The sequence below is a fragment of the Capsicum annuum genome, chromosome 7 (genome assembly GCF_002878395.1).
Source record: "Capsicum annuum cultivar UCD-10X-F1 chromosome 7, UCD10Xv1.1, whole genome shotgun sequence".
Classification (NCBI taxonomy): domain Eukaryota; kingdom Viridiplantae; phylum Streptophyta; class Magnoliopsida; order Solanales; family Solanaceae; genus Capsicum; species Capsicum annuum.
This window is the reverse complement of record NC_061117.1, coordinates 181,011,883-181,024,910: the sequence shown is the minus strand read 5'-3', so window position 1 is coordinate 181,024,910 and position 13,028 is coordinate 181,011,883. Positions and strand designations below refer to the sequence as shown.

The following is a 13,028-nucleotide window of genomic DNA, read 5'->3' as shown; positions in this document are numbered from 1 at the left end:
AGCTTGAACTAAATGTTAATTTTGTATGTTCTTAATGGATTATCGATTTACCCAATAACCTAATAAGAAAAAATCAAGACCGTACCAATAATCCATTAAATTTTGTTTATAAAATCATTTAAAAATCGTTAACCTAATAACAATAAATCAATAATATTTTAATCGGTTCAATTTTTACACACCATTATTCTTAAGGCATATGTCAAGTCAAAAGTGAACAAGTATTTATAGACAAAAGAAGTATTTAGTGAAGAATTTATTTCAACTGTAGTGTAAGTTAGGAAGACTCTTTTACCTCACAAGATAAAATTTATCCCTTACCTTATTAAAATTTCTTTTATAAACCACCTATTTCATTCATTTCTTATTCACATTATTTGTTTGTTTACCTATTTCACTCTCTTCATTCACATTACTTAGAGTTTGTTCTCGTTCTTGTTCAAAGTCTACTTCATAAAAAAAATTGTTCTTTAAGGTTTATTTTAATCATCTTTTTATATAATTATTTCAATACCTAATAAATAAGTATGTAGTATTAATATTATTAATCATCTTTTTAGCTTATTGATTTGCCAAATGTTGTTGTTATCATACCAACTTGTTAAGTCTAAACCTACGTTAAGTCCTTAATGTGTTTCAAAACCCACCATCAAATTGTTGTTCCATTGTCATTCTTGAAGAATCAATATTCAAATTTGAAGAATTTTGACTTACTTCAACAATAGGAGAATGTCTCACACATGCATACATGTCAAGTATTTGTAGATTAAGGCGATTATCAAAAATTTCAACGGTACGAAAAAATAAAGGTAAAATATCATCATTCCAAATAGGAGTTTCACCAAATATTGATTATCCGTTGGACATAAAATAATTCGGATATCGACCAGAAATAACTAGATCATCTTCCGAATTAGTAATACCCATTTTACTCCTAAACAACCTTTTCAAACGATAATATTTGAGAGATAAAGGAAACGATTGTACCACTATAGGATGCCGATTATATCATACCGAATTTTCATCATGCAAAACTTCATCACCCCAATGTAAATTTACTCTTACCTTATTATCATCCATCTTAAATTAAGAAATAAATAAGGTTCAACGGTATTTTGAGTTATGAACTTTGACAAATTTTTTTCTTTGAATTGATGCAAATGAAAGAAACCTATACTCACATTCTTGATATAGTATCGTGAATTTTGAAGTTGTTACAAGGCAAACATGAGATCCTACTTTACAAGGTAAAAGTCCATACTTGACTTACAATCAGCCAACAAAAGGGAATTTATTCTTTCCTTGTCAGCGGTAAGTCTTATCTTGCAGATACTCCTTTCCTAGAGAATTTATTTCCCATTGTTTCAGTCAAATGATAAGGTAAGTGACTTTATTTACCTTGTAAGGTAAAATCACGATTTTACCTTGTACTTTTTCGGTCACTAGAGAAGGTAAGTGACTCTGTTTACCTTGTAAGGTAAAATCACGATTTTACCTTGTACTTTACATGTGACTACCGCCGTGTAACGTTTTAATGGATAAGGTAAACACAAGTGTTTGCCTTATCCGTTTTGATATTTTTCCATTTTGATATACCCCTTTAGAATTTTAAATAAAAAACTTGTCCTGCAGACTCCGAACTCCGCTTGACATATCATATCAGAATATGTTAGCATGATTGCTACTTGTCGCTTAAACATTGAATTCCAAATGATTTAGTCATGGATGAGCACTTTTGCTTTGACGATATCTTACTTATAAATTTGATATCCAAGACAAAATTAGGTACCGACCTTTCAAGTGCTATTAGTTTGATATTATTGTAGCTTCTCAATGTGGGGTCTTTCCACTATCCAATTTTATATGACCTACCTCAACTTTTTCACTAAAATACTCCTGATCATACATTTTATATGAAAATAATTTGAGTTTCCACGAGTGAAAGTCTAAAAAACTAGTCTAAGCCATTGTTGGAAACTTGAAAATATTTAAAATTTTGCAAAGTGAAAGTCCCAAAAACTAATCTGAGCCATTGCTAGGAACTTAAAAATATTTGACGATCAGATTTTTCAAATCTCATCAGATTTCATAGTTAAATAGATCTTTGAAGATTTTTCATTGAAATGTTTATGTACTCAATGCATACCATACACCCTCCATAAAAACTTATCCGCACACGATGTTTACTAAAGAATGAAGGTACTCTACCATGAATAAGTAACAACTAAGGTGAAAATGCACCTTACCTAACCATGGTTAGGTGATAAAATAGTACTGAAAACACATGATATTATTGGTTTGGTATAAATATCGAGTGCAGACCTTCCCCCAAAATTGCTCTTCTAGCACTGATATTTTATCATTGTACACATTGAAATCTTCCAATGCAAGTTTCTCAAAGCATGTCAATATCAATTAGGAGAATAGCAGTAGGTCAATAACACTGTAAAAAAAGTACCTAACTAAATTTAATAAACCGTATCTACTTAGACATAAATAAACGAGATTCATATAGCCAATTCCAACTAATTCAAGACGAAAACATGGTTTAACAATCGATTAATCGATATGTACATTTAGAAGTCATCTGAATAAGAAGATATAATATCAATCACAGCTGAATAGCATCAACATGTTTAAGTAATTCTTTTCAAATGATATTAATATTAACTAAATGAACACCAGAATATGCAGTAAATTATTCATTAGGGAACCCTAGATGGGTATCCTAAAATGTATCACACTAAATCAACAACCTCCCTTACATCCAAAATGCGAAAGGAAAATCCCACTTAAGAGAAAACTACAGAGCAAACACATCACCAGACAAGAATCTGCAACTTCGCAGCAACGTTACAGCCAAAAACATTAACTCTAAAAATTTTACGCAAAACTTTCTGTCTATTTGTTTGTGTATGTATCAGTGCCTCACCACAGATGCACGATACATTTCTGACTATATGCCGCAATCTGATTTTACACCTCACTCAAGGGAAACGGAAAAAAAAAGAAGGGGAGAATTAACTCAAAACAAAAACCCTTTAGCACAAAATCTTGTAAACTTCTATCTCTAGACCTTCAAAACAGGCAACTCCGGTTAGCCCTACAAAAGGATATCCAATTCTTTAACCTCTCAACTTGATATAGTTATAGAAGTATGCAAAATTCATGATTCAAATTCTACACCAGAAGTTTCACCTAATGTAACACCCTTGTTTGCCCAGTATTCTCCTAGCCACCGAGCCCTGCGTCAATACAAAATCAGTAGGTTAAGAATAGCATGATTTGAGATTATATGCAACAAATAGTGTAAGTATATACAAGAGGGGCAGAAACAAATATGCAAACAAGAAGCAGGACACAAGGAATGACCAAAATCTTTTAGGTCAGACATGTACAAGGCACAATAGAAAAGAAGCTCAACTATATGCATCTGTGACATGCTTCCGCCCATCACTACTGTGTTTCTCCTTTGAAAAGCATTGCTATATTTACAGTTAATCTACCCATGCAGAATAATTTCAATCGAAGGAAAAATGGCAAGACAGAGATTAGCTTATAAAAAATGTTGAAAAACAATAAATGAAAAAGAACTTCTATTTGCTCCAGTAGCTATCAACAAGGATAACAAGATTCAAGTTGAATCCTTGAATTTATTTGCTCCTTCTAAATTGATTTGCATTATTAACACTTCTCTGGATCTTGAAGGATTGGTGATGGTTAACAAATACAGAATGTTCAATGATTTCACAGCCATGTTCTGTGAAGCATTATTGCTAACATGCAGTACCATTATTCTCTTTCTCCAAGACATGAAATATAGTTAGAGAAAAGAAAATGGGACAGAAGCATTAGTCTTTTCTAGTCAGATTTGTGAGCTACAAATAAAAAAGCAGTAGTAGAGCCACATAAAATAGTATATGTGCCCACCAGCCTAGGGCAAATCATCAGCTATACTCCATTCCAATTTTAAATAGCTCTGTTCCACGTCATTAGAGAAGTATAAACAAACTTTGATGGCCTTTTTCCAAGTACATGATGCGATAGAGCAGCCACAGGCCAAGCACTCTATCGATTCTATTGATTTTTGTTTCATTAGAATCTGAAGGTCATACTAGAGCCAACTTATGTCTAACCTTGCCAGGTCGATACAGATTCAGGCTGCAAGAGATGGCAAACATACTGGGCTTCAGCTTATGGTCTCTCCCCACTCTGGGGATGCCCTTTGGGTGCAATTAATTAACAAAGGTATGGAAAGTCATTGAGGAAGAGGAGAAAATCTTTCGAACAGGAAAAGACAATACGTATCTTTAGCTCTTTTCCTGTTATAAAAGCCCTTCCCACATGTATAATATCCTAATTTCCATCCCACCAACAGGGGGAAAAGGGCTACACAGATTGTGTGTGACTTTCTTTGCTAAGGCAACAAGGAGAGCTGATCTTGTTAATCAGACTGAATTATATCACACGAGAACTTGGGGTCAAAATTTTAAGGTTTCACAAGAAAAGCATGTTTTTCAATTATTTTGGAGATAGAGCAAAGAAGAAATCTATGAGAATGAATTCTCTGCAAAGACTTGCCCCAAAGTAGGAAATGGAAAAAAGAATATATCCTTTTGGCATAATGCACGGTTGAGACCCTACTGTAGTTCCCTGATTTATACATGTTTGGCGGATACTCTATAACTGTAGTTCATTGCTATACTGCCAACGGCTGGATATCTGTTTAAGGGGCTGTTTAAACTAGGAAATAGACAGCATTGCTGTGCTACTGAAGAAAATGGATGAAGTCTAGATTTTCCATGTGTAACCAGATTCACTGGTATGGTTTGAGCAAAAGAATGGAATTCTCTCATTCAAGTGCTTTGCATTTATTTGATATTTTTATCTCAGCTTTTTTTTAAAGAACTGTTTTGTAAAATATATTTCTAGAGCCAAGAGTCTATGGGAAACAGCCTCTCTAGTCTCTACCCCACGAAGGTAGGGGTAAGGTCTGCATACATCCAACCCTCCCCATAACCCTACTTGTCAGATCGGGTATCTTCTTGTTGTTGAATTGTCTTTCTGTAAAGACTTCTATAGCACCTTCTTGTTAAATCGAAAAGATCATAACTAGAAAGTGAAGACAAAGAGAATGGATCATAAGTTGAATCAATAGTAGAGGTCTTTGACATAGAATAAGTATATGGGTGTTTGAAATTGGGTAACAGATTTTCATTAAAAGGAATAGCAAAACAAAGTTATTATAAGGAAGAACCGATTCTAAAATTCTGCACGGGCTATAACTTGAAAAGGTGGGTGGTTGATCAGTGATTGAGCTCAATCTACCTGAACAAAAAAGGGTTACTGGTTTTGGATTGGACTCGGAAAGCCTTTTAAGACGTACCTCCCACAACCTTCACCATTATAATGGTCATAACTTGCTTGAAAAGACATTGAATTATCTCAAAGATTTTTCTGACGGAATGAAAGGAGCAATTCAACTTAAGCTACTCAGAATCCATGAGTCATAAATGCACAAGCTCGCTGCTCCCTCCGTAAAAAAATGGTAGCCAATTTCGTTTTTTGTGGAGCTAAGAAAGTAACTTCCAATTAATATTCTTTTAAGTATTGCACCCAAGGATGTGGCCTAGTGGTCAATAAAGTGGGTTGAGAACCTGAGGTCTCGGTTCAAACCCCTGCGGAGGCGAAAAACACTAGGTGATTCTTCCCATCTGTCCTAGCCTTGGTGGATAGAGTTACCTGGTATCTGTTGTTTGGGGGAGGTGACAGGTATCCCGTAGATTTAGTCGAGGTGCGAGAAAGCTGGCCCGGACACCATGGTTATCAAAAAAAAATAAAAATTCTGTAAGTATTCTTTTGTTATCTCGACATGGAAATATCATACTATTTGAAAATAGCATATGGTGCTTCCCCAAACATTCGAAAAAAATAAATTTCATGTTCAGAAGATAAATTATTCTATGTCCAAGAACCATAAAGAACTGCAAAGATCTGAGGCAGCAGAATTCGAAAATAGCTTCCGGACAAGATTGATTCCCAAATTTATTTATTCCACCATGATGTATCAATGCTACAAACCTTACACTAGGTACAAAAACATGTAGTTCTACGGTATCTAAGATTTATTAGGATCTTACAGGATCGAAAGATGGGGGAATCCAAAGTCTAGCAGAACTAGTTTGCAAGCAGAGAGGATCACACACTTTTGGAGATGGGGCACAAGGAGAGAAGGATGTTCTCAGTTAAAGGTTATTACCAGAAACTGTTGGTGAGGGAGGAGGTGGCTTTTCCACATTTGTCCATAGGGATACCACGGGAGCCTAAAAAATGTGTTTTCCAAGAGGCTAGCAGCTAGGAAGCCATCCTGATGATAACCTGAGAAACAGGAGGAATACACATGTTTGGTGGTGTTTTATGTGCAGATGATCAGGAGAAGATATAAATCAATTCCTCTTGCATTTCACGTAACGACAATTATATAGTGGACGGTCTTGACTTGGTTCAGAGTACTATGGGGTGACGCCAGACACAGTAAAGAGTTATGATTTAAGGAAAAGAAGAGAAGACCCAAGGCATAAGATGTAATCCCTCTAGCCCCTATGTGGGTGATTTGGAAAGTGAGGAATAGGAAAGTATTCGAAAGAATCGAGGATGAATTGTATTCTTTTATATGCACCCACGAGGTTCATACTTGTATGGATGATTGGATGACTTCTGTAAAGAAACATATTTTGGAGTTCTTTACTTTTTGGTATACTACTTGTATACAAGAGTTTTTGTCACGACATCAATAAATTATTTGCCTTATTAAGGGATAATTGTCCTCTAAAGAAAAGTTTAAAATTGTACCAAAGCAGAAGAGCACATCAAGCCTAAAATCCCAAAGAGAATGAAAAAGCTTATTATCAAACAAAGGAATGAAAAAAGAAAGCTCAATTATCAAATAAACATTGTTTATCATGGAAACCCAATATTTATGAAGAATTAACTCCTACCACTAGTAACTCATTATCAAATCTGGATGAAGCAAGATCAGGAACAGCTAGAATCGAGCTTTTGAAAGTAAAAGCGGAAAAAAATCAAGAAGACTCCTCGGACTTTTAATGAGACTGAGTAGTAAGAAAGCAACACACAAGCTTCTTCAAAGTGAAGTTAATATATATATATATAAATATTAACTAACATGGAAATATTATGTTTATGACATCGAATTATAATTATAGTAACTATAATATCCAATATGCAACAGTGGAAATGTTAATCCCAACAAGGCAACAACTAAAATTTACATACCACCAAAATGTAATTAAAAAAATAAAACTGGTGGAAAGATTACTTTAATCAAAAAATTGATAAGTTCAATCAATGAATTTAATTTCAGATTTCAATTAATCAATCATAAAAGATTTAGTTTGCAAAATTCACTTTCATATTGAATTGCTTTGCTGACTATTTAGCATTAGCTTTCATTGCAAGTGTCATTTTTTCTTATCCTAACAATAAGCCTACAAATCATAAATTGGAGAATACAAAAATGAAAAGGAGGTTCACCTTTGATTGCAAGAATCAGTTTTTCTTATACTACAATAAGCCGAATCATAAAATTGGAGGCGGAAAGAAGAATGAAGCAATTAAGAGAACCAGAAACTAAAGAGTAGAAGAAGACAATCAAGAGAACACTACAGTGTACCTAGAGAGGAATCCTAGTAGGTAGGGTAGGAATATACCTAGGAAGGAAGTGGAAGTGAGGTACAAAGTTCCGACGTCAATTGGTTACCAGAGCCCTCTTTTCATCTAACACGAGAATTATATGTATTGCTGTACCTCTCTCTTCTTGTCCTCTTTTAATGTTGGATTGAAAGAAACATTTGCTTCTTTCTTCTTCTTATTCTTCTTTCTTTTGAAATGGTAAAGAAACATTTGCTTCTCAATTAGATCGCTTTGCAACTAAAGTTCAACGAGTACGCTCCTTTGAAGTTACGTCACTTGCTTTATATCACTTTGTCATTTTCATCGATAAAGCATCGCTTGCTTTATATCACTTTGTCATTTTCATTGATTAAGCAAACAGTATTAGTAATGCGAGCTACAATTCTAACATTACAAAGAAATAAGCAACTGAACTAAACCTAAAATAAATTAGAAATGGCCAAAAGTAGCTCCTTTTAAGCTTCATTTTATCAATGGTTCAACTAATATCCATAGATCCTTCTTGCCCTAATCCACCATAATTTGAAAATGACATAAGGCTCTCTTCATTTTTAAGAAAATGGAATTATGTCCATTGACTCACAATGTTGTGCTTCTAAATTTCTAATGCATAATGCAGTTTTCGAGGTGAGTAAACAAAAATTCTGAAGCACAAGCATGCTCTAGATAAAGAAGCCAATACAGAGTTAAAATGCTTAGACATCACATCCTACGTCCACGTATGAGAGATGCTTCTCTACAGAGTGAATCCCTATAAGGATTCTTGCACTTAATTTCGAAAAGAAAAACCTTGATGTAAAAACATGTAAAGTGACAAAGGTCGCAAGTCTAGAGCGGGAAGCGTGTCAATCACCTGCTTCAAATCAGAAATCATGGTATCAACAATATTAATCCAAGTTCAGCAGAAAATTAAAGGAACATTTAGCAAGGTGAAGCAACCTCTGGCCTAATAGGATTAGTGAGAAGCTTACCGCTGTATGTCTGTCTTTTACCAACACCATAACTGCCAACATAACTAGTAGAACTTTTAGGTGGCATGTCTGAGGGTGCAGTGCCAAGTCCATAACCAATTGAGCCAGATTCATCTTGCTCAGAATTTGCAGAGCGCCAAGTAGAATCACCATATCCCAGACCACCACTGTAAAAATCAGCAAGAGCTCCATCATAGCTGCCATTAGATGCAGGATATGATAAAGTAGGAGCCCCGCTTGTTGTAACATTTCTTCCATAGCCTCCAGTCAACCCATATAAACTATCATCACCCCCATAACCAAGATTACTTTGGTTAGAAACATTTCCTCTACCTTGGGAGGAAATTGAAGATGAACCCCAAACTCCAGTGTTGCTAAAGTTTCCTGCCCCGGTACTCCCACTTCCAGATACCGCAAAGTTGCTAGAGCTTGTGGAGTTTGTTCCATAACCCAAACCCCCACTTCCCCACAAATTCCGAGTTGCTGAGCTGAAGAATGAACTATTTCCTCCATTTCCTCCATCAAACCCAATAGGACCACCAAATCTATTTGAACTATTAACATAATAAGGGCCCAGTCCCCGTCCGTAGCTCAAGTTGCTGTTAAAGGTTGCACTTCCCCCATATCCTGGGCTTAACCCTGGTTCAAAGTTAAGCCCCATTCCATAACCAGAACCAAATGGAGCAAAACCACTCCTACCTCCAGTAATGGGGCTAAATCTACCATCCATCCTGACTCCATATCCTGCAACTGTATTCGGAGAGTATCCTTGTGTGTATCCATTAAGGAAGTTATTGATCCTATTTAGTGGATGGTTAAACCCACCGAGTCTTGGACCTGGTGATAACTCTTTGGGGACTGCACGTTTGACCTCGACCATTTTACCATTCAGCTCATGGAAGGTCTTAAGCAATACTTTATCCACTGCATCCTCTGAATCATAAGTTATGAACCCAAAGCCTCTTGGTCTCTGAGTGTTGTGGTCATACATAACTACTACATCGGTGATTGTTCCGAATTGCTCAAAGTACTGCTTAAAGTCAGTCTCAGTTACCGTGGATGCTAAACCTCCAACAAAAATTTTTCTTGTACGTCCTGGACCAGGTGAACCCTGAATGCTAGTACTGCTTCTACTTATTGTGCTCTGGTCATCCCTTGGAACAGCCTTCTTTGCTTCAACCTGAAAATTAAGTAGACGATGATGAGTAAAACAAGAGATTAGAAAGCTCATTAGAACCACTCTTCCAGAAGTTCATATCAAAGAAGAGAGCAAAATAGGTTACGTCAAGATGTTATATGGCATACGAATGGGAACAATGTGCCAGTTTTAGTTCAAGGTAAACACCATTTGTACCAAGAAAGCTTTAGATACATAATGCTAACTCTCCATTACAATGCCACATTTCCCTTGATTTTAGGTGTCATCCAAAGATGTTCAAACAACAATCTTATGCTCCTTGTTCAAGAAATCAAAAGGAACAGCTTACCATCCTGCCATCAATATTGTGTTTTTCCTTGATAACCCTATCAGCAACAGCAGGATCAGCAAAAACAATAAAACCAAAACCACGGGCACGTCCAGTAGTCCTATCCTTCATAATTACAGCCTCTAAAACCTCCCCATAGGTACTAAAATACTCCTTCAACCGCTCTTCATTAGTGTCCCATGATATTCCACCAACGAATAACTTTCCAAGATCAGATTGCATTTTCCTACAAAACAACAAATCAAAATCCTCACTACCTCATCTCCAATGTACTCAATCATCATCGTATATTATCGAATTTAACGCCTAAAAAACTTCCATTTTAAATACCCAAGCAGCATAAAATGATGAAATCAAATATAAATCATATAAGTCCACCTATGTTTCCAACAAGAATACACACATCAAGATTCAGTTTCAATGCAGACTGTCAAAACTTAAAAAAGGTCACACCTTTACAATTAATAAAACACTACAACAACCTTAAACACGATCAGACATTATCAGATTCAATCAAAAACATTATCGGATCCTTAAACATACGATCAGTCAAGAATCAAGAACAGCAATACCCAAGAATGGAAATGGATTGTATAAATGAAAATTAAGAAAAAATAATGAATACCCAAATCAAATCAAGAAAGATGCGACCCAGATGAGAAAACAGTAAGATCTAACGGAGGGGGCAATAGTAGAACGAAGGGGCGTTCTTCTTCCTTCTCTATATTTTGCCCCCCAACCCACTCTTTTCTCTTCTCTTTCCAATCTTTTTCCAATCAATTTTCAATACACAATATATGTTCAGCTAACAAAAAGATTGTGTCTAAGCCTTTAATTTTATATATAAAATATATATATATATATATTTTTAATTTTTAATTATTGTTTTTAATTTGGTAAGAAGAAAGAATATGTGGTGTAGTGAGGAAGAAAGGTAAACAAAAGAAAATTTTGGTGTGATTTGATCTGATAAATTTGGAAGGGATTGCTTGTCTTCCATTTTTTTCCTATATATACTTATACTTATGGAAAATAATCCATACATTTATTTACATTTACCTAATCTAATGTCTGTATATGCATGTTTATAGTTTGGTCCGTGTGTGAGCAAAAATCCACCATTGATTTTGATCACCTTGTTTGAAATTCAAAGAATTACATATGATTCTACAAGACAATGCCTATGATAACGGGGTTGATCGAACTCCGTTGTATATATTTGACATAAAGATAATGAAATTTGAAAAAGAAAAATATGACTACTAAATGTTTGGTTATAATGTATGATGTTTTCGCCTTAATTGTTTTATTGTTGATTCGCTAAAATTATTAAAAATATAAGAGAAATTGACTATTGTTGTTGAAAATATACAAGCCTAAAAAATTTTAAATTAACAAAACATGAAGGGTAAGTGTGTTAAGGTTTTTGCCCTGATTTTCTTATTATATTTAAATTTTATTTTTTAAAAAAGAAAAATAAAAGTTATCATAATTACTTTTACTTTTCCTGAAAGAAAAAATATAATTTTTTTCTATATTTGACTAACCTCTTTCTTAGAGGAAAAGTTTTGGAACTCTGTAAATAGAACATCCCTTCTCATACCATAACACAATAGCATCCACAAGATAGTATTTTAAGATTTTCGTTTAGGGGAATTTTCTCTCTTATTAGTTTTATGTTTCTAATATTACTTTTATATGTAGAGCAATTGGCCAAATCATATAATAAAATTATGTTTTTAGTAATATTTTTCGTTGTCATCTTATTTATCGTCTCATAGTTTGCAACTAATAGCTTCCGCATGACGCCCTCTCGATTTCGAACCCAACAAGTGGTATCAGAACTTACGGTTCAACGGTCCAATTGTGTGGTGAGACGAGATTAAACAGGTTCAAAGCGGTTTCAAAATCAAGTTGCAACAATTTAGATGATAATGAAGATTTTTGTCAAAAGGCTACATGTGGAGACGATTGTCAATCCTATTTTCAACAATCCTGCTGTCACATATTTAAAAATAAAGCTTTCTTTTAACCCCACAAAGGACCCCAAGATTTTTAACCCGAATGGGCTCATATATTTTTTAGCCCAAAAGCTTCATTTTTAAATATGACAAGCAGCTGTGATGAAGATTATGTGAAGAACAAAGATCAAAGATATGAAGAATGCGGATCAATTGAAGAAAATCAAGCCAAAAAGGGGAGATTTGTTAGGGTTTTTGCCCTGATTTTCTTACTATATTTAAGTTTTTATTTTTTCTTAGAAGAAAAATAAAAGTTATCATAATTACTTTTACTTTTCCTGAAAGAAAAAATATAATTCTTTTCCATATTTAGCTAACCTCTTTCTTGGAGGAAAGGTTTTGGAATTCTATAAATAGAACATCCCTTTCTCATACCATAACACAATAACATCCATAATGTAGTCTTTTAAGATTTTCATTCAGAGGAGATTTTCTCTCTTATTAGTTTTATATTTTTAATATTAGGTTTTATATGTAGGCCAATTGGCCAAATCATATAATAAAATTATGTTTTTAGTATTATTTTTCGTTGTCATCTTATTTATCATCTCATAGTTTGCAACTAATAGCTTCCGCATGATGCCCTCTCGATTTCGAACCCAACAAAGTGAACGATCAATTAAATCAGACATTATTATTCAAGATTAAACATCGATACATCACAAGCATCAAGATCATGCATCAACAATTAAGTGTTGACACCTTGACATTGTTTCAATATAATTCTCCAAGATGAGAGATTGATACTCGAAGTTGTCAACAATCAAGTGTCAGCTCCTTGATATGTTCGATATTGTTTTGATGTAGAAGTCTATGTCTTGTCTGTCTAGCGAATC

The 13,028-nt window shown here is 34.5% G+C and overlaps 1 protein-coding gene across 2 annotated transcripts; it reads right to left on the bottom strand.

Annotated features, from left to right (window-relative positions):
• Positions 1 to 2,689: 2,689 nt before the first annotated feature.
• LOC107878162 (heterogeneous nuclear ribonucleoprotein 1) lies at positions 2,690 to 11,420 on the bottom strand. Of its 2 annotated transcripts, XM_016725074.2 has the most exons (5): positions 10,797 to 11,152; positions 10,172 to 10,397; positions 8,685 to 9,864; positions 3,199 to 3,245; positions 2,690 to 3,103 (listed from the first exon to the last, which is right to left on the bottom strand). In XM_016725074.2, exons 2-4 carry the CDS (start codon positions 10,391 to 10,393, stop codon positions 3,232 to 3,234), a joined length of 1,416 nt encoding a protein of 471 aa, XP_016580560.2. In that variant the 5' UTR covers positions 10,394 to 10,397; positions 10,797 to 11,152; the 3' UTR covers positions 2,690 to 3,103; positions 3,199 to 3,231. The 2 variants fall into 2 exon arrangements, with proteins under 2 accessions (XP_016580560.2, XP_047249824.1); XM_047393868.1 differs by lacking the exon at positions 10,797 to 11,152 and adding an exon at positions 11,231 to 11,420 and having other exon boundaries at positions 2,690 to 3,245.
• Positions 11,421 to 13,028: the final 1,608 nt, after the last annotated feature.